Source organism: Pocillopora damicornis, chromosome 4 (genome assembly GCF_964200805.1).
Source record: "Pocillopora damicornis chromosome 4, jaPocDami1.2, whole genome shotgun sequence".
Lineage (NCBI taxonomy): Eukaryota > Metazoa > Cnidaria > Anthozoa > Scleractinia > Pocilloporidae > Pocillopora > Pocillopora damicornis.
In genome coordinates, this window is record NC_142673.1 from 4,689,791 (window position 1) to 4,715,996 (window position 26,206).

The 26,206-nt window shown below is 38.2% G+C and overlaps 3 protein-coding genes across 5 annotated transcripts; 2 read left to right on the forward strand and 1 right to left on the reverse strand.

Annotated features, from left to right (window-relative positions):
• Positions 1–529: 529 nt before the first annotated feature.
• Positions 530–15,853, forward strand: LOC113685622 (uncharacterized). The gene is made up of 15 exons (XM_027203151.2): positions 530–1,576; positions 2,759–3,163; positions 4,319–4,501; positions 4,927–5,221; positions 5,881–5,999; positions 6,557–7,410; positions 7,992–8,779; positions 9,303–9,429; positions 10,300–10,415; positions 10,751–10,952; positions 11,336–11,577; positions 12,343–12,503; positions 13,003–13,118; positions 13,354–13,484; positions 14,364–15,853. The coding sequence occupies exons 1-15, from the start codon at positions 1,123–1,125 to the stop codon at positions 14,776–14,778; spliced, it is 4,608 nt and encodes a 1,535-aa protein (XP_027058952.2). The 5' UTR covers positions 530–1,122; the 3' UTR covers positions 14,779–15,853.
• Positions 15,854–16,365: 512 nt separating this feature from the next.
• LOC113685636 (histamine H2 receptor-like) lies at positions 16,366–19,446 on the reverse strand. Of its 3 annotated transcripts, none has more exons than XM_089205113.1 (2): positions 19,055–19,446; positions 16,366–17,771 (listed from the first exon to the last, which is right to left on the reverse strand). In XM_089205113.1, exon 2 carries the CDS (start codon positions 17,668–17,670, stop codon positions 16,462–16,464), a length of 1,209 nt encoding a protein of 402 aa, XP_089061239.1. In that variant the 5' UTR covers positions 17,671–17,771; positions 19,055–19,446; the 3' UTR covers positions 16,366–16,461. The 3 variants fall into 3 exon arrangements, with proteins under 3 accessions (XP_089061239.1, XP_089061237.1, XP_089061238.1); XM_089205111.1 differs by having other exon boundaries at positions 19,249–19,388; XM_089205112.1 differs by lacking the exon at positions 19,055–19,446 and adding an exon at positions 17,979–18,080.
• A 587-nt stretch (positions 19,447–20,033) lies between these two features.
• Positions 20,034–25,966, forward strand: LOC113685632 (coatomer subunit epsilon). The gene is made up of 12 exons (XM_027203161.2): positions 20,034–20,174; positions 20,284–20,346; positions 21,377–21,477; positions 22,782–22,878; positions 23,368–23,417; positions 23,691–23,744; positions 23,862–23,883; positions 24,051–24,110; positions 24,248–24,403; positions 25,002–25,070; positions 25,228–25,302; positions 25,583–25,966. Exons 1-12 carry the CDS (start codon positions 20,076–20,078, stop codon positions 25,634–25,636), a joined length of 900 nt encoding a protein of 299 aa, XP_027058962.2. The 5' UTR covers positions 20,034–20,075; the 3' UTR covers positions 25,637–25,966.
• The last annotated feature ends 240 nt before the right edge of the window (positions 25,967–26,206 follow it).

Here is a 26,206-nt window from a genome sequence, read left to right on the forward strand (position 1 = left end):
CGTATCTGGAATGAGCGTTTTCTTTTTAAGGGAGGAAAGGGGGTCTTTTTTGAAAAAATACATTGATACATTGGTAAGACTATAGTAAGGTACATTTTTCGGAAATAGCCATTCACCCACGCATCACAATGGTTACTTGAGAAACTTATCAGAGTCTGTAAGACCTTAATGATCGAGGCAATACAGACGGCCAATCGCCTCGTTCTGCAGCTTTAAAATCCAGGACTGAAATTGTAAATAGAAGAGTACATAACAAACAAATTAATTCATAAAAACACGTCGGAAATTATCTTTGCAGATGAAAAATAAAGTTAAGTGCAGTTTCCGGTTATACAAAGCATGAAAGAGGCAATATCAGCTGGGTACGCGATAATATTGATATTTTAAGTTTAAGAAAAGTCGATTCTTTGTGTGATGAAACTGATCGTGGAAGGTGGCTTGTTCCAGGTAAAACGAAAGTAAACAAATTGTGGGCGCGATGGTAGTAGCTGTGTGGAAAAACGAGGGGCCCAACCCAAACCTGCTTTTTTATGGTTTCATTTTTTTTTCTTTTTCTTATGTTTATTTTTTATTTTACTTTATTTTTTGCTCCACTGTTGCTAAGCACCGTTCGTTTATTTCGCCGGCTAGTGGAACGCTAATAGAACATTGAATAATGGAAAATCAGAAGTGAAGAGGACAAATTAATTTGCATGCAGCGTCGATATCACCACTCTCATAAAGCAATCTTTGAACTCAGAGAAGAGCCTGGTGATGACATCTGTATCGCACATAAAGTGGTTGTCATTCATGGGAGGAAACCGCTGTAATCTTTAGCGAGAGTCTCGTTCCCGCTTGGCTGCCAACATTCCTGTTTGAACTGTTGTGTAAAGGAGTTTCTTCGTCGTTCTTAGAAAGGAGAGCCATACCTTCGCAAGACAAATGCAGCCTTTCCTGATAGACTAATTAAGGCAAATTATCAAGTGGAAAACTACACAGCACGTTATTTTGACACGTGACCCTCTCCTTTGCTCAGAAGTTTCGAGGAAAGTCAGCTGGGTCGGCGATTCCGGGAAATTCTTGCAGTGGTTTTCTACATATAAGAATTCACTAATTTGTCGATAGAATTTCTCATAGACTGCAATGTGGTGGGATGACGACGATTACTATTCCATACCGTATTCCTTCGGTTCAAATGATGATATGGACGATGATAGCGACGATCATTACACCTTTGACGACGATTACTATTACAGTAGCGGCGAAGATTATTCCGATGTTATTTCTCGACGGATGAGATCAAAAAGTGATGATGTAGAAGATATTACAGAAATCGAAGCCTCCACGCCGAGTTACCAAGTTTCTTCTCTGCAAGACTTGTGTTGTCGGTTTATTTCACGGAGATTTCCGTTCGCTTTCATCGAGCATCGATCTCCCCCGATTCCGGACCAGCTTCAGCTGAAAATCATCCAGTTTTCATTCCCCGAAGACGAAGATATGATACGGAAGTATGCCGAGTTTAGTCGCAGCAGTGTTGACTTCTCTGCAGCGAGAAGGCTGGTCCAAAATGGAACTGTGAAAGATGTGAATCAGATAGGTAGGTGAAATGATTACATGAAAGTATTGTATAAACATCACGTCCACCACTGATACTCTTATTAAAGTGTGAACGTTATAACAAAGCCCACCGTTTTAAAGCCCCTTCCTCCCCCCCCCTACAACTGTCAAAAGCGTCTGATTACTAGAGCCCTTGCACCTTCCCCCTTCCCTTCCTGATAAGTCCTCTCTTCCCTCCTCAAAGAATAAGTTCTTTTGTGGTATTTTTATTTATCTATATTACACATAACCCTTTTCACACCCTAATATCAGTATACATATTCTCCATACCCTTCTGTATACATTTCCTTTGGTACTGGCAAGGAGAGTTGGGTTAACAATTAAAGCTTCTTAGGTTGGCAATCATTTCCTTTATTCTCATGATCAAGATAAAATGACTCAGCAGTTTTACTGTAAGGAGAATTAGATGCTGGCTTCTCCTGGGGTTTAAGGGAATTAGAAGCATTTCAGTTCAAGGTATATCTGTATTTGAAAGCTTTCATTAGTTCCTGTCATGAATAAGGTTCTTTCAACCAAAATAAAAATGCACACTGGATATGGCAGTCATTAACTTAGGGTGATTCAGAAGGAACACAATCCACATTTGACCGGTTTTAAGTTTTTATTGAGCCACTGCTCAGAAAGAAGCTATCCTCTCCTATAAGCTCCTTAACCAGAAGCCTGTTCTGGGAAGCGTAGTAGGTTACAGTGACAATGAAGCTAGGATTGATTTTGTTTTGCATGCAAATTTTTAGAAAATTCATGCTTCATATTTACTCTAAACAGCATTTTATTCATCATAAAATCAAAAGGGAAAACTTTTTAGAATCTCCCTTCATGTGTGTGAGGTGTCAGGGAATTCTTGAGGTTTTTGAAAGGAAATTAAAGAAAAATTTCATTTGTCAGTTATATTTCAGGAGGCATCATCGTGCCTCATTCTGATTCATAAATTCATGAATTGTGCGTGCCTTTCTGCAAAATTCACAAATCTCATGAAAATTTTGGCCTTAAGCACAAATTACATATTATAAGACCCTTTGCCAAACTCTCTGCAAGAAGATCTCATTAACATAGGGAAAACAAAAGTATCTTTAAGTTATATTACTTTCTTCTCTATGTACAACCTTCTAGTATACATGTATGCTATTTACAAAGAGATTCAATCTAATTTGAATTTTCTTAGGTTTTCGTCTAAGCGCAACTGTTGGTGATGGAAGGACATATCCTCGCCGAGGAAATAGCAATAAGAGCTACGTTACTATTCAGTTTGACCGTGGGAAAATTACCTCTGCTCACTGTTCTTGTGAGCTGTCCACAAACTGGTGTGTGCATGTTGTTGCAACATGTTTGGAAAGAATCAAGAATAAAGACAAAATGTCTATTCACATGCCAATCTCTGACTCACTCAATTTGTTGGACAGAGAACAGTTGTTAAAGTTTGCACAGTACCTGCTAAGTGAACACCAACATGAACCTGTTGTAGAAACAGCCCAGCAACTGCTCAACAGACTTTTGTCTCGTCAACAACAGGACAAGCCAGATGACATTAATTTGATTGCTGGTGCTCCCGATCCAACTGCTGGACCAGGTAATGCACAAGATAATGTACAATAAATGTTATCGCAGTAGACACTTTAGTGGCAGATCCAGGGGGGCTAGACCCTCCCCCTCCAAATATATAGATTTAGCCAAGCCTAAAAGTGGAGCTCGCACTTTTTTTTCCCACATGTCTCAAGGGCACAACGCCTTGCTCTGGCCAGGACTAGAACCCGGGTTGTCCGACTTGGAGCCCAGTGCACTGACCATTGGACTACTGAACAAAGCCCGCGGCATGCCTGCGGTACAGTTGACCGCACATGTTAAAAGTAGCACCTTGTACAGTCGTACAGTCATATGGTTGTACATTCAAATTTTTTTTTGGCTTGATGGGTTACTACTATTTTGTATAATTATGGGGCTATGCTTTGTGAGCTCTACTATCAGACCTGTATTTTACTTGTTGTCTAAGCTCAAGGGCAGAACCACATATCACTACTCAACTTGAAGTGTTTCACTTATTTTGAGATCTCTTAAAATCGTTTAGGCTCTAGTGTAAAAAAAAATTCTAAGTCATCTTGATCAAATTGTGGACCCAACTCAGGAAACAAAAGTTCTTGGATCTCCCCCTGTTCTTTATACAGTTTATGGCCATTTTTACATGTGGCAAGAGAAACCCATAGTTGTACTTAAAAATATTTTTCAATTGAAGGGCTTGACTCCGAAATGTCTATTACAGTGCTGTATTCCTGGATACTTTGCATAAAGTCTGTTAAACTAATTCCTTTTATACTGTTTTTGATCATTGATATTTTACCTTTATGTACAGTATGACTCATTCAAACTTTTGAATATTGATTGTTGTTAAAATTTCAACTCCAAATTTTGAGTTTCTACTGTTCTTATAATTTTGGAAATGTAGAAAAAAGGAAGTGAAAAAAGTTCCAAATATAGGAACACTCAGGATATAATGAAAATTAATAAGACATTATTTCATATTTTGTGATTTTTGGATACAAGACTGGTATAGCCAACTTGGTGCTATGGGCCTGTGGCAACGGCTATTACCATCTCATTAATGCAATTAACTGTTAATTATATAAGGTGTATTTAAAGGTATACACTGTACATACATTCAAATATTCCAGTTTGTTTTTTTAAGTCTTCTGGAATGCTGCTAATGAATTTTTGTTTAAATTATTTTCAGGCTTGGACGAAGAAGCTCACTGGTTTGTGTCCAAGAGTGGATTTCAGTCTCGCTGCGAGAGCTTGATGTATGAGTCTCAAGCAGATCTAGGATTCATATCCTACAATGATAGGGATAATGACAGAGGCAGTTCAGTAACTGAGTTATGGGCTAAGAATTGCTTTCAACAAGCGCTTGTTCAAGGTATAAATTACCCTCAGCAGCAATTTACTTTAAAGTGGTACTCTAATTGATCTCAATGCTGATTAAGTGTTTGGTCACAAAAGAAATCATGGGTGGCAGATTTTTGCTAAAAGTTAAAAGTACATGTACATAAAGGAATTTTGAAAATGGAGTGGATAATAAAGTTGGCTGAAAGTTTGGACCTGGTTTTGGAATTCTGTCTGTAAGGTAGTTAAGACCATTTTTCTTTTGTGGGGTAGTTGGTTTTCATGCTGAGTCAGCTTTTTGCATTTTTTTGTTTTTTTTGTTTTTTGCATTTATAAAAAGTATGAAAACCTTTCCAGACTTATATATCCTTATAAGTTGCACTTGGAAACATAACCATTTACATTTGCAATACAACTTATATGCTTGTTGTTGCTTTTCTTAAAATTTTTACCCTGTAGATGAAATGGACCTTCAACATAACGACTACTGCACCTACTCCTCTTCCCGTCGCCTAAATGTTCTTAAAGTCTTGGAAGCAGTTGCTGATCTGCTTGAGGATGATTTTATGAGTGCAGTGTCGGCTTTGACCATGTGCACTGAGCAGTTAACAGAGAGATTGAACAAGATCTGCCGTGTAGACTCTCCTGCTGCTGATACAGTATTAAGGTGGCGTCGTGCAAAAGAGCAATCCAAAGAAAACACTGGGATTTTTTTTGGATCATTGGCTGGGGGCTTCACACCTAGAATATCAAGGTAATAGTGTAAGCTGGGGGTTTCAAAAAAAAGGTGGTAACTTTCTAAAGAGGCCACTGTAAAGAGTTTTGAAGCTGAACTTTTGAGCATGAGCCCTTCATCAGAGCAAATGTTTTCAATAATGACCTGCTATGGTAGTCTACCATCACTCATATGACCTCCTACTCCTGTCTGTTTAGCCTTGGAGCAGGCTCTTGTTCTGGGCACAGCTGCCTGCTACATCATTAGCAGCTGCTAACCTACAAAGTTGTTGAAATCCTTGGTGTAAGGTATACATATATGGGTTAGCTGAGTGAACTAGTTGTCTCTAAATTTTTACCTGCAGTTAATAACTCAAACCTTCAAACTTAATCCTTCACACTCTTACATCAGTATCCATTTTCTCCATATTCTTTTCAAATATCATTCCAAAAAAAAAATCATTCAAAAATCAAATCTTCTTAGGACTGCAATCATTTTATTCACTCTTATGATTTTAATGAATGATTTGCCAGTATTACTGTACTACTAAATTTCAAGGGTTGAATGAGGTTTTTCAGATAACTTGTAAAGTATGGGGAGGTATTATGATTATTTCTGGAAGTCTAGCTCATTATTGCATGGCAAACATCACTATGCATAAGTGTGACATTGCTGTTCTGTTCAATTTGTTTTCTAAGTTGCTCTACACTGAGTGATGAGGTCTCAAGACTGTGGCGATTAACTGTACTTAGGCCTGGTGTTCCTCCTAAACAACGCAAGGGAATGATTGAACAACTGAGAACGTTAAATCAAACAGGTATGATGTAGATTTTTTTCTTTTTTGGTGTGAAATATATAGCATTACTTGTGAGAATTTCGTTAATTCATTAAAGAGAGCACACTAGTACTGTGCATCATTAGACCAAATGAATATCTTGAAAATTGAATTTGACAAGGATACCCAATATTATGAAGAAACCTCGACTTAGGCAGACAGTAACAAAGCTTTTATGCAATTCTGTCAAATACAGGTTTTGTTGTTTATTTATATCTATTAAGTTGCGTTATTTTTTGGACAGAGATGTATGCTCTAGTACATGTACATTTTTTGTCACCACTGTTGTTGTTCTTTCAAAAGCATCTGAGTGTGGGATGCATGTACCAGTACAGGCATCGTGAAACTTGCTAACAAGTTCTCTGTGGCTTCTTTGTTTAAACATCCATCGGCGAAGTTAGAACTTGCAACAGTTTGGATTCTCACCATGACCTCAAATTTCGTTGTTGTGGCACCCGTGACAAATGTTCACCATCGCCCTTAAACGAATACAGGTTTGTAGTTTATGTGATTTATTGTGACCAAGTTATAACTCTCAGTTTCCGTAGCATTCATGAATGGTCCATTACGTCCTTGGCATGGTTTAGAAGTCGCTGTCCGATTGGCTTCCATCAATTGGGGTTCAGATGTCTTCCAGAGTGTCCTCAGGGGAGAGTGGATCCAGTCTCCTGTTGTAGTTAGCTGTATGGCTATCCGCCTAACCTGCCAATTAAAGGATCAACTTTTGAATTGGATGGAGGCAGATGAAGGGCAGAAAAATGAGGAGCAGTGCAGAGCTAGTAGGATATTGTCATTTCATAATCCTCACTGTATCTCGTTTGGTCCACATTGTATTGTCAATATCCACTCAGTGTGCTCCATGATCGAAGCCTTATATATCAGCAGCAGACATGATGAGGCTATGCGTCTAACTGTTACCCTATGCAGCACGCTTGTGCTATTCTACAAAGGTCATCTCCTTCAACTCTTTGATGCAGCCACATTGCTAGTGTCTGCCAGATGCCATTTGGGGTCAAGTACACTACCAGAGGGTGTAAATGAGAGAGATCATCAAACTGGAAACAAGGTTGACTTAGAGGGTGGCCAGGAGATGGATCCGCTTGTGGAAATCAATGGAGAGTCGCCAATGAACGTTGATGCCCCTAATGAGGAGCCAAACTTTGATCATGTCTGGCCGGAGAACACCATTTTGTCTGTAACTACTTTTGCATTCCTTTTCCACTTTCTCTCTCGAAAGCCTGATTTGGCCCAGGAATGCCTCGCAAAAATGAAGCACACGCTATCTGAGGAAATTAGTCTTCATGCCTTGGAGGATGCAGAGTCGCTCAGGTTTCACATAGGAGTTATTGGATTATTACTGCAGAGACTTCCAGCACCATCTCTTCACCATGAGGTATGTTATTTTCTTTTTTTTTTTTAATTTGTTCCTTTTACTTTGTTTGCTTACTACCTGTTGCATGTAAAATTCTGTTTTGATTCAACCGGGATTATTTTTGTAACGTGCACTTTTTTAACGGTTCAAAGTCCCAGAAAGGAACTTTTAATTAATTTTCTTTTTCATTATTAGTCGGAATAAAGCATAGGCGTAGGTCTAGGCTGAAGCTTAGGATACTTGAAACGCTTGGTTGCATTGTCTAGTGAATATGAAGGTGGATTATGAAGCCATAGGTTGAGATTTCAGACCTTGATTTACGGTAAGTGCAATCATATACCCAAAAGTAATGCAAGATTTCCTGTGTCTGAGACGTGTTGCCCAGTAGAAATGAGACCTTGTTCGACAGAAATACGTCTGAACTTCATCCCAGAGCTCGCGATATTCAGAAGGTGAGCCATTGACACAAGTCTACTTCTGAGACCTGCCTTAAATTTGTCATACTCTTTAAGATACTCTATATACCTGGTAGTCGCTAAGAACTGGGTAAGAAGGAAAGAAAGAAATGGGATACTGCTAATTTTTTTTCTTACCTTTATCAGGTGGAAGAGTACAATTATGAATGCTGGCTCACCTACCAGCTGATTTGCAGCTCCCCAACTCCCACGGATCTGAATTTCTTAGCACATCTTGGACAACATCTAATGGGTGCAGCCACACCCACACCCACACCCACACCCACGACCACACTTGCGCCACCTTCATCTCTGACCCGCGTGATATTTCATCATCTCTTCAAGGGTGCTCCCGCAGCACTCAGCAAGAATCTCACAGAGCAACAGAACATAGGCCTTGACTCTGCGTTTCATGTTCTTGGGCATGTTAACAAGTACATGTTGAAAGAAAGATCTCCCTCATGGATGCTGTTCCAGTACGCAAACTGTAGACTCTGGGCCAAACTGGCTGAAGTGGTGTTACGATCCCTGTCGGACTCTCCCGAACTTCTTAAAAAAGCTATGACCTATATCCTTCAGCCAAGTGGAATGCTAGGTGTACCAATTCCGGAGGGCACATCAAATGAAACCATTTCATTTGAGGTGATGTCGCGTTTGCGTAACATGGAGGTTGTTAAGGCGAAGTGTCGTATAGCTTACAGCCTGGCGAAGGCGCTCAGCTCCAAACAGGGTAACACTATAAAAATGTCGGAGTACAAAGTTGAGACTAGTGGTCTACAATGGAGAAGAGAAAGTATTGAGATGGAAATGCCTAGAAAGATCATGAAGGCCGGTGTGGGGAATGCGCTGAAGTTGTGCGCGGTTCAGATTGGTGCTCACTGTCTTTACTTAGAGAAGCTTTCTGACAGAAATCGCGCACACAGTGATATGGTTAGGTGAGTTATAGACTTGTGTGGGACACCACGATTGTACCCAACCGCTTTGCTACTTATCACAGGGTTCGAAATTACGATGAGTTGGTCGCTTATGCGACTGAAAATTAACTGTTGGCGACCAGAATCTCACCGCCTGCTGGCGACCTTCTTTAAGCATTATCAAGTTATTTTTTTATTTATTTATTTTTCCTTTTTTTTTAAATGTGAACCAAAATTCAAGAAACGAAACTCCCGTTCTTTTGTTGTTGTTGTTGTTGTTATTACTGCGCTTTTTTTACTCGCATTCTCGTATTTGCCTCTTTGGCACCAAAACGTAATCGCTCCATACGGCGTTTGTGGCAACAGTGACTGGGAAATAAAAAAATTTTAAAGAAGCACTGAATGTGCTCTGCATCGGGTCCACATCAATGCCTTAATTTTGGGGAAACGGAAATATTGTTTCTCCATTGTATTTTTTCTGATTGTTTTATTTTGATTTTTACCCCCTTAAGTTATGATTAATCGACCGAACCATTTTTCATAGATGGCTGCTGGACTTTGTTGTGAGTTCGGGAATGGATGCAGTGAAGTGCCTTGTGAAGTGCGAAGGTGGAGTTATGCTTTTCCTTGCTCAAAGCGAACTGTTGACTCTTTGTGAAAATGTCCTCCAGGTAAACAAAACAGACATTTATACTATGGCTAGTTTGAAAAAATTTTACTCTTTCCGCACAGTTGAATTGTTTAAAATGAAAAGGAAAAAGTGCGAGATATACCATCTTTTCAATATGCAGTGTTAGGGCTCTACAATCCAGTGCGTGAAATTAATTTTTTTTTCTGATAGCCACCTGGCTCCTAAATTCTTCAAAGTGGTAGCCAATTCAAAAAAAGTTGGTCGCCATTTTCAAAGACAAACAAAATCTTTCTTTACGCTGTCAGCGTTCTAGATAGACCCTCCAAAATTAAGTTAGGGAAAAGATCTTTAACGTGCTACAAAGTGGACACTAGGATGGATGATATACAAAGTTCAGGCTCATCTAAATCTAAGATGGCGTCTAGTTATCGCTCGAGATACATATGCGGCGTTTTGGAAACAAACTTAACGAGGAAGTTTGCCGCGGATTTATCTTTGCAAATCTTTTTAATTCACTATATCTCTTGGTAAGGTTATGATGAAACGTTCTAGTCGCCAATTTGGCGACTAACTTTCAGGATTTGGTCGCCAAAGTGAAAAATTTAGGCGCATTGGCGCCTGTATTAGGCGCAATTTCACGCCCTGCGATCAGGAGAACAGTTTGCAGATTTCATTTTTTGCGTTTCAATGTTCACGCCCATCCCTGTAACTTGGTGTTAAGGCTTTAAAACCCACATAAAGAATGATCCATAACTGCCGGAGTCTACTCCCTTTATTCGTTTCAGATGCTCGTGGCTACAAGTTGTTTTTCATTTAACTTTATTTTTCAGTTTTTTTTTTCTTGTCATCCTGATACGGGCCTTCTAGGTATTTGGAATTGAGGGTCGTGCGTTTGCTTGTTTTTCTTTAGAAGTTTGACCTTTTAAGTGCTAGAGATATCGTCAAATCCATTCTTCTGTCTCTGTTGGAAAAGGCCAGTGGTTCTCAAAAGTTAGACGACATGAAGAAACTTGTGTCGTTTTGCAGGTAACGTGAATGTTCCTTTTCGCATTATATTTGTTTCCAGTTATCAAATAAAGATACATTATGTTGGTCAGTTGTAGAGGCCGCTTATCAGGTCCATAATCAATCTAAACGGTCTGTTTAGCATTTCGTGCCACGTTAACTAAATCGAACTATCGATTGACAGAATTTGAATCCAAGATGGTGACGTGTCTTTTTCCACTGTGTTACAGTCACCCAGGGGTTGCGCAGAGTCAGTAACGTGCATTAGTTTCGCAATGGTTCGAAAGATTCAAAAGATACAGAAAGCTTGGTCTGTAAAAACATTTTACTAACCAACTTTGCTCATCGTTTTGTAGAGACAAGCGATGTGCTATACAAATGGAACTTCTTCCTTGGATCTGCCAAAGACTGAAATCCCTAGCAGAAGGCGAAGCCTTTTTACCCTTTGAAGTTCTCATGGATGCGAGCCTAGGTATGTTTGAGCACTTCAAAGAAAAGCTGTCAACGCAAGAGAACATCAACCGGCGCATGTGGAGTCCAAGGGGAAAATTAGGCCTGGTAAGGACCTTTTTTCTATTTGAGCATTAGGCACTTAATCTATTGATAATCTTGATTGATAAATTTTTGTAACACTTATTTCAAAAAGCCTGCGACAGTAGTCACCGGTTTTATACAAGTTAAAAATTGACAAGCCAAATCAGCTGGAAAAGGAAAACGCGCAGTCCACATTTTCAAAAGCCAACAAGCAGGCTTATCTAAGACTTGTAACAAAGAAGTCGAGCTCCGGGGCAACTGACAACAAATCTTGGGAGTAGCAGGATGGCGTGATTGACTGCCAATAGGCTGCAAATAGGGAGCAGGGAAAGTTTCTAAAAACACCTAAAAAATGTCTCTAAAATATTAAATATAATTCGAAAATGTGGATTGTTTCGAAACCCCAGAGGAGGCTTTTCAGTGATGAAGGACAAATAGAAGACGACTCAGACAATGAGGACAGTGACGGTCTTATGAACAATCGGAATCCATACAAGACTTCAGAACCACACCCGCACCTGCAAGTGGCGTTTGATCTGGGAATGATGGGATTGGAGAAAATCAAAGAAAGAGCCGATGAACGGGAAGATGATTGGTATCCACGTTATCACCGCTGTCCAGTCAAGGAGCACCTCACCGTATTCTGCAGGTATTCCAGTCTCTCTCTCATAATCATCGTCATCATTAACATCATCATCGTTATCACATCGTTTTCTACCTAAGCCGAAGGCTTAGGCAGAAAACACAGACACTAGGTTTAATAATTCATGATATCATGCGAAAACCGAATTCATTTAATTTTTTTATCAAACATTTCTTAAACAATCTGCAAAAGAAGACACCTGTCTGAGTTTGCAAAGGTTTGAGAACACAACACGGACGAGGTGCTTGGAACTTAGGAAGATTTTGAAATGATAACTCAATATTATCTGCAGTAGATATTGGGTTATTATGGCTCTCCACCAATCAGAGTTTTTATACTTAGTCCTATGTCTAATAACATTTTATATCAGTATCGTGTTATTGTTATCATAACCACAATCGTTTATGGACTCCATGAAATAAACCTGCTTCCTAAAAAAAGCCTTGGAATAAAGGAAAACCACCATTTCGATAAACCCTGTAACTTTAATAATATTAATGACGTTATTTACGAGTCAACGTGATTTAGCATCGCTTCTAATTGGGGACAAACCATCTTGGCATGTGAAATTAAAAATGTTAGGATAACTACGCGCGGTGAAAATGTCATGAAATAGTGGTATTTATTTATGTCTTTACTAGTCAATAGTCTTTATGAGTATTTAGTGTCATTATTATCATTATTATTATTACTATTGTTATTATTAATGAACCGATATTGAATCAAGTCCAAATTGGTTACAGGGTGTATTGTCTTATTTTATACTGACAGGCTTGTATGCTATGTGGCAAAGAAAACGTGGCTCACTGAAACTCAAGAAACATATCATAAATTTTCCAGAAAAATTCGAATTCTAGACAAACCTCGAAAGAAGGTCGATAAAACAATTGCAATTTCCGATGACAAACCAGGATGCAGTCATTGGGAAGATGGTATGCTTTTGTTAGATTTAATTGTTTTAGTTCAAGGGGTAGAAGACATTGGATGTACACTGTGCTCTCAGTTCGATTAATTCTTGAGCGGAATGTACCAGCGCTAACGTTAGACAAACTCAAGAAGCCATGTCCCAGTGCTTCTAAATTAGATTTTGTACAATTTTATTGAAGCACGTGTTGACTAAAACAAAAACTAAATAAGTCAACGTTTCAACAACTTGATAGGAACCCATAAGAACCTGCGATCGACTGTCACTCTGGGTGTTGTTGTCCTTCTTGCTATTTTAAAACAGCTGGAGCTTCTCTTTTAGGCGAGGCTGTATTAAATACACTTTGGCCTGAAGGTTTCAGAATTGGGGAATATCACTTTGGGAATATCACTAGACATTCCTCAGTTTTAGCTGGGACATTTTCGGTCACGTGGTGCGTGTAGATCGAATTACAAGAAGAATTGTCTTCCATTTATTTTTGCATCTTAAACTCATTTAATTTGCAGCACAATCACAGAGTGTCTCTCAAAAGTCTTCCGAGGATTCATACCTGCACAAATTCGTTTGTTCCTTGATCAGTAACGTCGATAATCCCATGTGGCTTTTCGAGGTGGTTAAGGAGGTAACACTTACATCTGTAAAATGTTATAACCATTTAAGGGATGATGTTTTTGTTCATAGGGAAAAGCTTGAAATTAAGTCTCCGCCTTCTTAAGTCAAAATTTTGCATCGGATTGCTTGATAGTTTTTTATTATTTTTTTTTTTTTTTTTTGGCAGAGAAAGGTCTGGGTTTGCTATGCAATCATAGTATGTGGTGATACTTTGTCTGCTCTCTGATCGTAATTATTCTTCACAGCTTGGGCAACACCTGAACACTGAAGGCGCACGTAGTAGCCCGTCATCAAGGGTTGAAAGGTATGAGAGACGCGACGCAGAGATCAAAGAAGCTTGTCAGACTCATCCTTCAGTTAAGCTTCTACTTCAAAGGTAAAGAAGTTTTGGTTCGCATTTGAGGATATCACATACCCCTGGCTTCGTACCGAGTTGCCTGAAGCTCGTTTGCTTCAGAGGCAGCTGTATTTCTAGTTTTTGCTTTGTGGTTTTGATTTTCCTTTTTGTGGTGGTAGTTTACTAGTAAAAGTTCTTATTCATAATGAAATAAATTTCATTTCCCCGGCAGATGAAAATCAAGTAAAGCAATGATTCTTGCAGGTGAGCCGCAATGGAAGCAATTGCAGAAAAGAAGCTTGAAAACATTTAGGCTTTCTGCCTAAATTGCAGCTCACCTGCAAAGACCATTGCTTTACTTTAGTTAAATTTCTAAAAAAAAAGAAAAAAAGGAAAAAAAAGAAATTCTGTTTGGCCAGGACACCCAACAATAGGCCATATTACAGTTGTGTGCTCAGTTGCCAAGCTTTTGATTTGGAGTGAGGTTGAAGGTGACCTTGTTGTGATAGAGACCAGTATCTAGCATCTAGCATGATAACAACGAAATATACATTTGAAAACCGTGATGGTCTGTATCATAAAAAGGTCACACTCAGCCTCACTCCTGCTCCAAGGCTTGGCAACGAAGCACGCAACTGTAAAATGGACCACTACAGAAAGAGGCCTGAAAAATTCAGGCTCTCTGCCTAAATTTCAGCTCACCTGCAAAGATCATTGCTTTATTTTAGTCAAATATCTAAATAAAAAGTGGAAAAAACCTTCTACCACTTTCTCCACCAACGAATTTTTGTCCTTTAAGGATCTCCTTGTACAAAAGAGCAATCATGCATGATGTGTACCTGTGTAAAGATCAAAAAAAAGAATTATACTTTAATGGTCGTCATACTTTTAAGTCATTATTTTTTCTTCTTAATTTAGAGCCGTTGATGAATTTTTGAAACTTTTAAGTGGCCCCAAGATGGTAACCGCCGTCGAGGAGGTTACCCATCGCCGCGACCGACGCCATCTTGAACCTTCGGAAATAATGTACGAACTTAGGCGCTCCAAGGTTATGAACACAAACATGACAGACTTACTGAAGACCACGAAGAGAGCTCTCAATATCTTGGATTCCAGTGGAGCCAAGCTAAAAGACTTGACAGAAGAGATTTCAAAACAGTATCCCATTTTGCAGCCGTTGTTGGATCATGTGTTGGGAGATAAGGATATTTACTCGTCGGATGAGCGCGAAGTGGGTCTGTTTCGGTCACACGCTGGCATTTTCCCTGCTTTGGTTGCCCATGGCTTGTTCCCGGGCATGTTTGAAAGCGCCTTCTCGGATGACTATTTTTAACTGGAAACCGCGTTTAAAGTGCAAATTAACCCGCGACAACGAGGTCATTAGTATAGGTAACAACATAATTTCGAGTGTAATTTAAAGTTAAGAAGCACTGGGGAATTTTTCAAAGACAACAAAATTGCACTAGCCCATACGGCAAGTGTAATTTGTAGTCTTTAAAAAATTTACTGGTGCTTTTTACACCAAATTGCAAGAGAAATCATGCTATTTCTTGTCAATAATTTACATTAAAAAAACATCACAGAAAGTCAAGACAGACGAAATTTTGAAAACGCACGCGCTATTTGTAATTTGCACTCGTGTTGCATGAGAGTGCATTCGTTTTCAGCCAATCAGAAGCGCGTACTTTTTTCATGTAGACTATTATGTATGTTTTTTATTAGGGTTTAAAGGAGTTTAAATACCAATGTTCACCTTTATGATTAGGTTTTCTCAAGGAAACATCCAGCGCTGTGACAAGTTGCCGTTAAACGGCTGGAGATATTGTATAAACAGAAGATTCGATAACGTGCAGTTTAAATATAGGATCAACATTTTTGACTAAAAACTGAATGATGTTCAACAGCCATGTTGATGTTTCAGTTCACTTTTTCCATCAGCTCACTTTTGAGCCTTAAATTGTAGCTGTTATCATCATCAGATAAGCTTTGCTCCTATTTTTGAATACAGGTGGTAGTTTGAACCATGAAACAAACCTTTCGTTTTTCCAAATTCATTTTGTGTTAGAAATGCTAATGATTAGATGTGAAAATACGATAAAAGCTTACTGCTATTTTAAAAAAAGTTTACTTGAAAATCTGCACGAAACGTTAAATGTATCCCCTGGATTCAACCACTACAATGTGGCTGCTGAAAGAGGATTTACCTTTTCATCTAAGTTGTTGAGATATTAGGTAATGTTGTTTTGTTTTTTAATTGCTTTTAATGCCAATGAATTAACTATAAAGCAGTTAGGGGTAACTCACAGATGGCCACCAATAACTTGCTGTTTTGGACTTCCAATTTGAATTATGGAAATAATTGTTTTTCGGTCAGATGAAATACAGCCATGATACTGCCATAGAAAGAAGAATGTGTATGACTTGATTAATTTTTTTTCTGCGTTAAGAACAACGAAAAGGCCTGAAATAAGCCCTCTTTTTGGGGAAGCTGATGAGACTGACCTATTCGGAGGGGAGAGGGGTGGTGGGTTTGAGGGTTTTTGGGGATCACATGGTTTTCAGAAGGAATGGAGGTGGGGGTCAGTCTCGCTAACAGAAAATTTACTGATAATGAGGCCCATGAGAATACCATGGGGTGGGGGGAAGGGGTAAACTGATGAAATTTATTGTGACACCTCTCACACCCCAGGCAATAACTCAAGACTGGTACCCTAAATCAGAAGATTATGGAATCTGGCTCAAAACTAACTCCCAGCAAGAGACCATAAACTCTTGCTTTCAACTGGTCATCTATAAGGAAATACTCTGAGTTGCTATGGCATTGAGTTGAGATAAAAAGCACTCTTTAAGGTAGCAAGCTAAGAAATAATTATGATTTTAAATTTCGGATCTGGGCACTACTGTATACCTCCAACCAGAATCATGAAATTAAATTTTAATAGGAAACGGATTAGACCTTATTTCTGTGACTTCTAGGTTGTAATGACTTCCCTTAAGGCAGGAGGCAGTCGTCCCCTTATGAAGAATCTCCAGTTGCAGTTTTAAGATCAGTGAAGTTCAATTCTACGTTAGCACTTTTGATTGAGTAGAAGGCACTTGATTCTTTCCGCATGGGTTCCCGCCGTCGAAAACCCCTTGTTGCTATTTGTTTAGATGTAACACGGTTCCACCCGGACAAGTTGATACCTGAATTACGCTTATCGAATGAGATTCCACAGCTCTGAAATCTTGAGAAATTCGAGCAGCACGTAAATTTCTGCAGCGAATTTAAAACTACACGGTTTCTTAGAATATACAGCACCGGAAATAAGGATCCCTTGAGACGAAAGAAGAAGTATACAGTGAAAGCCACTCCTGAGGAAAGGACCTGATTTTCCGGTAACATCGTCCAAACTATCGCTACAACGAACGGTGCCGTGCAAAGTACGTAGAGCAGAAACAGGACCATAGCAGTGATCGGCGACTTTGTCTGAGCACGTGCAACAAAACTATTCGCGGAATTGGGCCATGTTGTAACTCTAAGTAAACTGTCTCTTATTTTCACCCTCCGCCTTCGCCGCAGAGCGCTGAAAACGCGGCATGAAACGTAATAGATGCACATTTGAGGAATCATTACGCACACAGTCTTGTGAAAAATGGACAAGGCAGTCGACGGCATCCCCGCCTCAAATAGGCGAGGAAGAGTGTGACAAACTAGAGCCAGCTGACTGAGAGAGTTTTCAGATCGATGCTTGAGAGAGTTTGCGTGCCACGGAATCGCTGCAATTGTAGATTGCATCCAGCACCATATCAAGGACGCTACAGTTTGCTTTTTTGTCATTTTTTTTCTAGGTCTTACCAGGTTTATGTACCTATCGATGGCTATTCCACTCATGCTCAGGATCGACGCCGCCTTGAGCAGGCTATCGAGAGAAACCGACAATTCGCAAAATAGGTAGCTATTCGTAAGCCTTGGAATATAAGCTGGTGTGAGATAAAAAGCAATATCCGATAGGGCAAGGAGAATTTCCACCAGGCAGTGATTCAAAACCATCGTGTTTGTTGTAGTTCGCATCTTGTGGTTCAAAGAGTAAGAAATGACGACAATGGAGTTCGTCAATAACGAGAAAAAGATCAAACAAACGGAAGGGATGCATCGTCCAATGTCAAACTCTTGTAGCAGATATTTCTCCTTTTCTAATAGCGATCGGTTGGAGATATTATGGAAGTGCAAATGATTTGCCATCTAGGTCCAAAAATTCAGTGTTCCCTTGAGCGGTTAAACTCGAAGTCGCACATGGTTTTTAGAATTTTCGTGAGCTTCACTTGATTCACGATCTCCTCGCTCTGTAAGGATGAACAAAACATGCATAAGCAAGCTTCCTCTTCCAGTTTCGAAACATTTTTAATCTGCCAGGAAATTTCCTTGATTCAAATCTTAAGCCGACGTGTTCAACGAACGTCATGACTCGCTAATCATGACAATATCATGCGTTTCCGCTAGTCATCTTTACCTTCTTTAAGAAAAAAATGACTCTACTGAGCGCAGTATACCTTCAATAAAAGACTACACATGTGCACTTGTAAATTTGTCCCCAAAACAATCGCTAAAAATCATTCGTGCAAGAAAAAAATCGAGTTTTAAATTGAATTTACGGATCTTTAGAAATATGTAAATAAACAGGAAACTTGAAAGCATTTCCATGTAATTACTGTAATTCATCTTGGTACGTGATTACACTATTATTCAATTAATTTGAATTCAAACGATTGCGAATGTCATCTTCGTTTTCTAGTTTTTCTCTATTTGGTAATCACAATTTTATCATTACCTTAACACTTCGGGGGCAACGTGCAAAGTATAATAGACAGAATGTAATTTAAATCTAATCTAAAAAAATATCGATTAACTTAGCTCGTACACAATGATGCAAAAATAATATATATATATTATCCAGATCTCTATCTTGTCGTCTTTAAGGTTGGGATTAAATTTCGTTGGAGCATAAATACAGTTGTGAATTGACGAAATAAATTTTTAACGATAGAATTTGGAAGGGTTTGAATTATACTGCCTATATTGCAAAAAAATTCAAAAAGTTTCACGTGGATAACAAACTAAGATTCCAATTTTGTATTTTAAGTGAAAATTTACTTGGAATTAATGTTTACATTCTCTCGGGTCCCATATTTTTTAGACATACTTAGTTTTTTACTTCGCTGTACTTCTTTAGTTTATCCATTTCCGTCATCGTTCTCTTCTCCGGTCGTAATATTTACACAAGTTGTATAAATATTTACTTTATCGCCTTACTTTGACTTAAGCAACGTCTGATTCTTACATCAAACCCTTTTAGTTTTGCTACTAAAGTTACGTCTCGTCGGAAAAATCTGAAATTAAATATCTGGATTCCCCATGCCCGATGAAACCGAAAAGCAGTATATGGATTTGGCGACCATCTAATATTTCATGCTGAATCATATAAAAATGAATCATAACTAAAAGCTTATGTAAGGCTTCCATTAAAAAATCTCTAAGTGCATCTGGGGCTTCCTTGATTAACGCGTTGGTAGAAGACAACTTTTTTTGGTGCTCTACCTTTCGCCCGTGACTCAAGCTTTCTGCTCACCTCGCTTTGCTGTAAAAAACAACGCTCTCGGTCAAGCTAAGATAAACCAGACTGCTTCGAATGGTTTCAATATCCGCTTCACCACTCTTCGTTTCGTTAAAATTGCCTTATGTTGGTACGAGAAGGCAGCCTCTCTTATGGCGACCGTAGTCGTGATGAACGTATATCGTGATAAAAAAATAAAAAGATCGCACCTGTGTCGTTTCGCTGTCGCAATCGCCTTAGCTTGCTAACCGGGCCTGAAATTTCTCATAAGGGAAGACGTAACTCGCACAGGCCACAAGCCTCACGATGGTGCAGTATTTGCGTCCGCTAGATTTAGCTTAAAGCCAACCACAGTAATACATGGTTATAACTTTCTTGCTCGTCACGCCACATTTTTCAAAGTGGGCAGACTTATTTTTCCGTTGTAACAACAATTATTAATTACCTCTATTCTTAGATAGAAAAGTGCTCTTGACTAACATCCGATTAGGTAAGACGTCGGTGAAGTCACTCGATTGCCCGAATCAATTTGCAGCTGATCCTTAGAGGGATTTGATGATCAAAGTGCATGTTTGATAACATCCTGTAGTGAATAACTTTTTTAGCCATGTGAATGACGAAAATTTTTTTCGTGAACGTCTTCAACAAGTTAAGAATGAAACAGATAAGTCGGTGTGCATGACGTTTGCGTTTACAAGAGTTTTACTTTAAAGAAATCTACTGTCAGCACAGACCTTTAGCGGACATCACCTAACTCGTGTCAGACCTCTCTTAAACCACCCGCCAGCGAGAAAAACTTACATGAAAGTAAATTTTGATCTTCTTTGTATCACTGAAAAATCCCACTAGTTTACCTTTCAAAGAAGCTTATTCAGAAAAGCAAGACAAAAACAAGTTTGCTTGATTTTTTGTCGGAGACTAAAGCATGTCTCTGTTTATGAAAAAACAGTCCAAGAGACTCACTCCCAGGTAACCATGCGGGTTAAGTATGACACGGTGATCCTGGGCTCAAGTCGAAACCTTCAAGAAGAACAATATGGCGGCTAGTGGTGACGTGGATGAACTCTTCGAAATCAGGAATTCCTTTTACATCGGCAACTACCAGTTTTGTATAAATGAAGCTCAGAAGTTACACGTGCGTTTTCAGTTTGGTTGCTTTGGTTTGAGTCTTTTTCGATGAAATTGTCATCTTTTGAGGGTTAAAATGCAACATTCGTAAATACGGTTTGATTTGTCTTTAACAGCCTTCTTCACGCGAATTGGCCATTGAAAAAGATATTTATATGTACAGAGCTTATACAGCTCAGGTGAGTGGCTCTTTTTCTTTTCAATTCTCAGCGTTACGACGTTTTCGTGACATCTGGACAGTTCTAACCTGACAACACACTTGTTTAAAGTCGCTGTTTCCAAACGTCTGATCTTAAGTTCAATCAATCATTCAGCTCTCCTTATGTTTCCACTCATAATGAGCTACTATTTTCACTGTTTAGATGGTAAATCAAGTGTCTTTGAGATCATGGTCAGGTCAATATTCAATCAACCAAACTCACATGTTCACACTGAGTATTTTGAACCTAGACCATTTGGCAAAAGTCTGCCAAATGGTCTGGATTTTATCCCTAGTTGGGCCATTGTGTTTTTTTCTTTTCTTGGGCAAGGCATGTTATTCTTGCAGACTCCATCAAGAACTGTAAATTTGTAGTGGTACATTGTCAGGCAAACTCATTGAAAGATATATAATTATTAAATTTTTTTTGGCACTGTTGGAAGCCTCCCTCACAAAAGCTGGTGGTTTCCTGAAGTCCCCTTGCTATTATCTATTATAATATTGTTATTCAATAAGTATCGTAAACTAATTTACCCATCTTTTAATGTTTACACTACCATCCCTCTATGAATGGGGAATTAACCCTCAAACTCCCAAGATTTGATTGTTAATTCTCTACTCTAGCTTCTATCCATTTCCTTGTGAATTGGCCACAAGAATTGAGTGTTCCATCAAGATAATATTTTGTACCTGATAAGTTTGGGTAATCTCACTACCTGTTTGCTGGATAATGTATAATGTATAATGCTGTTACATGTTAATCACTTCTGGGAGTTAAAGGGTATGAACAAGTGATGCACTTGAGGTATATCTGTAACCCTAGGATGAAGTGGCATTCCTTCTATTGGGAAGTTTCAATATTCCTTGTTACTTCATGTTACTGAAGCAAAATAAGCTCCACTAACTTAAACATCTGTTTCTCAATGCAGCGCTTGTGTATATGTTTTTAAAAGAATTTTGTTCCAGCTCATGTGATGTTTCAGAACCTTCCATACATTTCTCTGAATTAGGGTAAGCATAGAGTTGTCTTAGATGAGGTGACATCAGCTTCTCCAGCAGAAGTACAGCCTGTCAGAATGTTAGCTGAATACCATCAGAATCCAAGCAAAAGGTACAATTACTTTGACTTCCCAGCTATTACATGTATTTATAATAACCATTTGACTCCCAAGATCAAATCATTAATTCTTTCCTTTAGCTGCTTCATGTACACAGCTCCTTGTTAAAAATTTACAGGAATTTGGATTTTGATGACAAAAAAAACTCCCACCTGATAAGTTTGAGTACTCTCACCACCTGTTTCCTGGAGAATGTATGGATATTATAGGGAGAAGTAACATGTAAATCACTTCTGGGGGTTAAAGGGTTACTGGTGTAATTTATATTATGTGTCCATCCCCTAACTTCCTGGTATACCAAGGCTTTTGTGGTTAGTGTAGTGTGAGAATTCACACTACTGATTGCAGATTTCATAGGAGTTCTTGCACAATCAATTTAAATTTTCATGATGAGAGAAAATTCTTGAAAAGTATTGTGGATTATAGCAAGAGACTTGCTACTGATCATTCATATTAATTAGCTCTCCAAAAATTTGTGATGAGCATTAATGATAGTGTTTTAGTCCAAACTGCTCCTGTCCCCTTGTGGGAATTAATTATTTATCTGATGAAATGAGACAATCATAATAATGAAATTCTTGGCTACAAAAGAGTATCTATAACTATTCCAGGCGGCACACTTTTGCCAAAGCCATTTTGTTTTAGAACCAAAATTACCATTGATATGTCTCTCTAAATGTGTAAGATCTACTGTGCAGTGTAGTATAGTTCTGCAAACCTCAGAATACAAGCAGACATAAACCGCAACAATTTTTTCTTGTGTTCTATCTTGTTATTTTTCATTCATTATGATAAGTTCTGCTCAACACTAAGTGCTATATATTTGATATTGTACATGAATTACGTTTATTACATCTCTTAATTATGCATGCATAGTCCATGCACTATGATTGGTCAATTTAGTGGGCCATATTTCACTGTGTGGTCTGCAAAATTCAAAAGTTTGAGTTGAAACTTCTTCCCCACCCCCCCCCCCCCACCCTCCCTTCCCCTGTTTAAACACAGAAATATAACAAATATCTTACTAACCCTGTTTTTTGGTTCATACTGTAAGTTATGGAACTTCATTTTTCTGGTCTGTAACTTACAGTAGACCTCAAATTCAGTTATGTAGAGTAACACGTGTATGTACTCTATATGTTAAATGTAAGAATTGTTACAAATGCATGCTTTTAATTCAGTTTTATAATGAATAAAATGATAGTATTAATGCTTGCTTTTTGCTCCAGAGAAGTGGTTACTGCACTGGTACAAATTAACTCAAACTTATTTGACAATTTGCTTTGGTTCAATTTAGGGAATCAATCCTCAAGTCCATTGAAAAGAAGTTAAACTCTAGTGATCTCAATGACTATGATCTGTTAATGGCAGCTATGATCTATTACAATGAACAGGTACATATCCTCCATCAAATTCTCCAGACTGATCTCATAGATTGTCTTGTGCTTTAAACCTTTTTGCGGCTTAACATCAGTATGTTAGTACGCCATGCTGTTCACTATGCATTCCCTATGGTACTTACAGGTACTAGGAGAATTTGTCCAACAATCAAGCTTCTTGAGTTGGCAATTACAATATTTCCTTTATTATTAAAACTTTAATGTTTGATTCAGGGGTAATACTGTGAGAAGAGTTTAGATGTTAGTCACCCCTAAAAGGGGTAGAAAGGTTAATTACTGTCAGTCTTGTCACCTTTAATCTGAATACATGTAAAGTATGGATGCTGAAAGATGAGGTCATATTGGACTAAAAGAGATGATTACATTAATTTATATTTTATATATCATTCCACACTTTTACATGTTTTACAAGGACTGTCCATGAACATCTGCATATCCAGATGTGTTTGATCTAATTCGGAATACTTTTGTTTTCTTTATTAGAATTTCGAATCAGCTTTACGATGCCTTCATCAGTCTGAATCATTGGAATGGTGAGGAAAAAATTTTTAGTGTTTGTCTGCTTTTTTGTTGTAGTGTTAAATGTGCAAGTTCCTAAGACTATACATTGGGTACATATTTCAAAACCTAAATGAATTTGAACCAGTTTTATTTGTTGTTTTTTTTTTAATTTGCTTTGTTCCACCTACATTCCTACACACTAGCCATTGGAATCATTTTAGCTTAAAATTACGTTAAAGTGTGTAACATGTCAAATGTGTGCAGCTTCAAATGTTTGTATAATGTGTTTCTTTTTTCTTTTCCAGCTCAGCGCTCTCAGTACAAATTTACATCAGCATGGATAGAGTTGATCTGGCCAAGTGAGTATGAATTTTAATTGCAGGTCATCATTGAGTTTTAGAATGCATCAATGTAATTTAAAAGGAAAAATCTTAAGAAAGTGTATTAACCAATCTTTTGATTATTTTGTTTCAAAGGAAAGAACTTAAAAGAATGCAAGTGAGTTTTCTTTATGGTTATTTTTTTTTGCCTTAGGGCCAGTAATTTAAGTTTACATGTGCTGCACTGGTGTAATATCTGGATAATATTTTTGTAACTGGTTTGGAGGAGCTTGGAGTGTCATCTTGGGTTTGTCATTACTAAAATATAAAATAAATCTTCTGCAGGACCAAGATGATGATGCAACTCTCACACAGCTTTCCCTTGCATGGTTCAATCTTGCTGTGGTAAGTGAATGGAAGAATGTGTTCTTGCTTTATGTCAGGCCCTCTAACTTGTGTCTTCAAATCTGCCTTTTCACTCTTTAGAGTCAACACTAAACTTGTGAATTTTTGCAATGAAGGTGTTTTTCTCTTTAACACAGGGAGGAGAGAAATATCAAGATGCCTACTACATTTTCCAAGAGCTTTCAGACAAATACACTCCAACAGTCATGTTACTCAATGGTCAGGCTATTGCATACATGCACATGGGGAAATTTGAAGATGCAGAGAGTTGTTTGCAAGATGCACTAGACAAAGTAAGAGATACATAATGCCTTGTTCAATATAAATCATACTCTAAGGTTATGGCATCATAAATAGCAATAAAAGTTGCATCAGAGACCTTTAAATATTAATACAATAAAAAGGATAAATGTCTAAGGCTAGTTCTGTTGCAGGTTGTGTGACAAACCGATTTAAAAGTATTGACCCATTGGGCCCTGAAATCAGTATGTATATTCTCCATAGTGTTCTCTTGACATCTCCTTAAGTGTTGACAAGGAGAAATTTTTTTTAACAATCAAGAGCTTCTGTGGTTGGTGATCATTTCCTTTGTTCTTGTCACCTTAATGTTTGATTCAGGGGGGATATTGTAAGGAGAAATTAGATGCTGGTCACTCTTAAGGGTTAAAGAGTTAATTGAAATCAAATGTTTTCATGAGTGGGCAGTTTGTTTGGCAAAATTGGATTCAGTTTAGAATTAAGTTTTATTACAATTGGAATACATGTGCAATCATGTAACTTCCTTCCCCCCCTGCCCCCCACCTCCTCTCTTTGCCGCTACCTCACACACGAAACACAATTTCTGTATTAAAGAAGCACATTTTTAGATGTGGATTCCTTTTTTCTGTACAGGATAGCAGTAATCCGGAAACTCTCATCAACATGGTGGTTTTATCTCAGCATCTAGGAAAAGCTCCTGAGGTATGCATACATGTCATTCTGTGCTGGATATTCATGATTATGTTTGAAATAACTCGAAGAGATAAGTGCAGAAATTTTACTTTTGCATTCACAGTGCATGTGAAGCAAATGCTGAGGCTTTTTTTTTTCTCTCTCTCTTTTTATGTGCATCTTCTAGGTAACAACAAGATATATTTCACAGTTAAAGGATGGGCATCCAAGTCATCCTTTTACAAAAGACCTCCTGGCAAAGGTATTTCACTTAAGTTTTTTTTTGTTAAATTTAGCAGCTGGAGTAAAAATAATAATAGAACATAAAGTGTACATAAATTATATCCATCCTAGTATTGTACCTGAAATTCACATAATTTGCACCATCACAAGTTGAAACGGGCTCCATGGTTACCACAAGGAAGGAATAGCAACCAATCTTTTAAAGAAAGTTTTTTTTTTTTTTTACAAACTGATTCTTGCTCAATTTTCATTCAAAATTTAGCCTAACCTTTTATTTTTTGTCTCTTTCTCCTCTGTAGGAGAAAAATTTTGATCAGCTTGCAGAACAATATGCAGTCAGCGTACAGTCGTGAAGATGATGATGATCGAAGAATTATGCGAGGACTGCAGGCATATGTGTAAACAATTGAATGTAAAAAGAACTATCAAACCTACTGTAGGCATGCCTTTACAAGCTTCAGTTTATACGGTGCACGTTCCTTCAAAATTTCCTTGTATCTCTTTGTATCATTTACCAACATGTAGTTTATCTTAAGGTGCCGTAATCTTTATGTTGTTTTAACTTTTGCATTAATTTTGGTCTTCTTTTTTTTTTTTTGAAGAACAAGAAATTTCATGGTCGTAGATCTTAAAGTTAAAGTGTAGAATCTCGGATTCATTAAACCAACCATAACTCTTCATAACTTGATTTACGTCAATTCACCGCGTCCTCCACAATAGAGGGGTAACTGCTTTCTTCTCCACCTCTCTGAGGGTGTTACTCCACACATTGGAGAGCTATTTCCACCCAGGCTATTTCTCTCTTATGTTGTCGGTCATACTCGGGCTTACTTGGCAGAACTTATCACTGGTTGTGCAGAGAAACTGACCCTAAATGAAATATTCTTGGGTGAGAGTGTTTTAAGTCGGGAAAATGAAAGAGC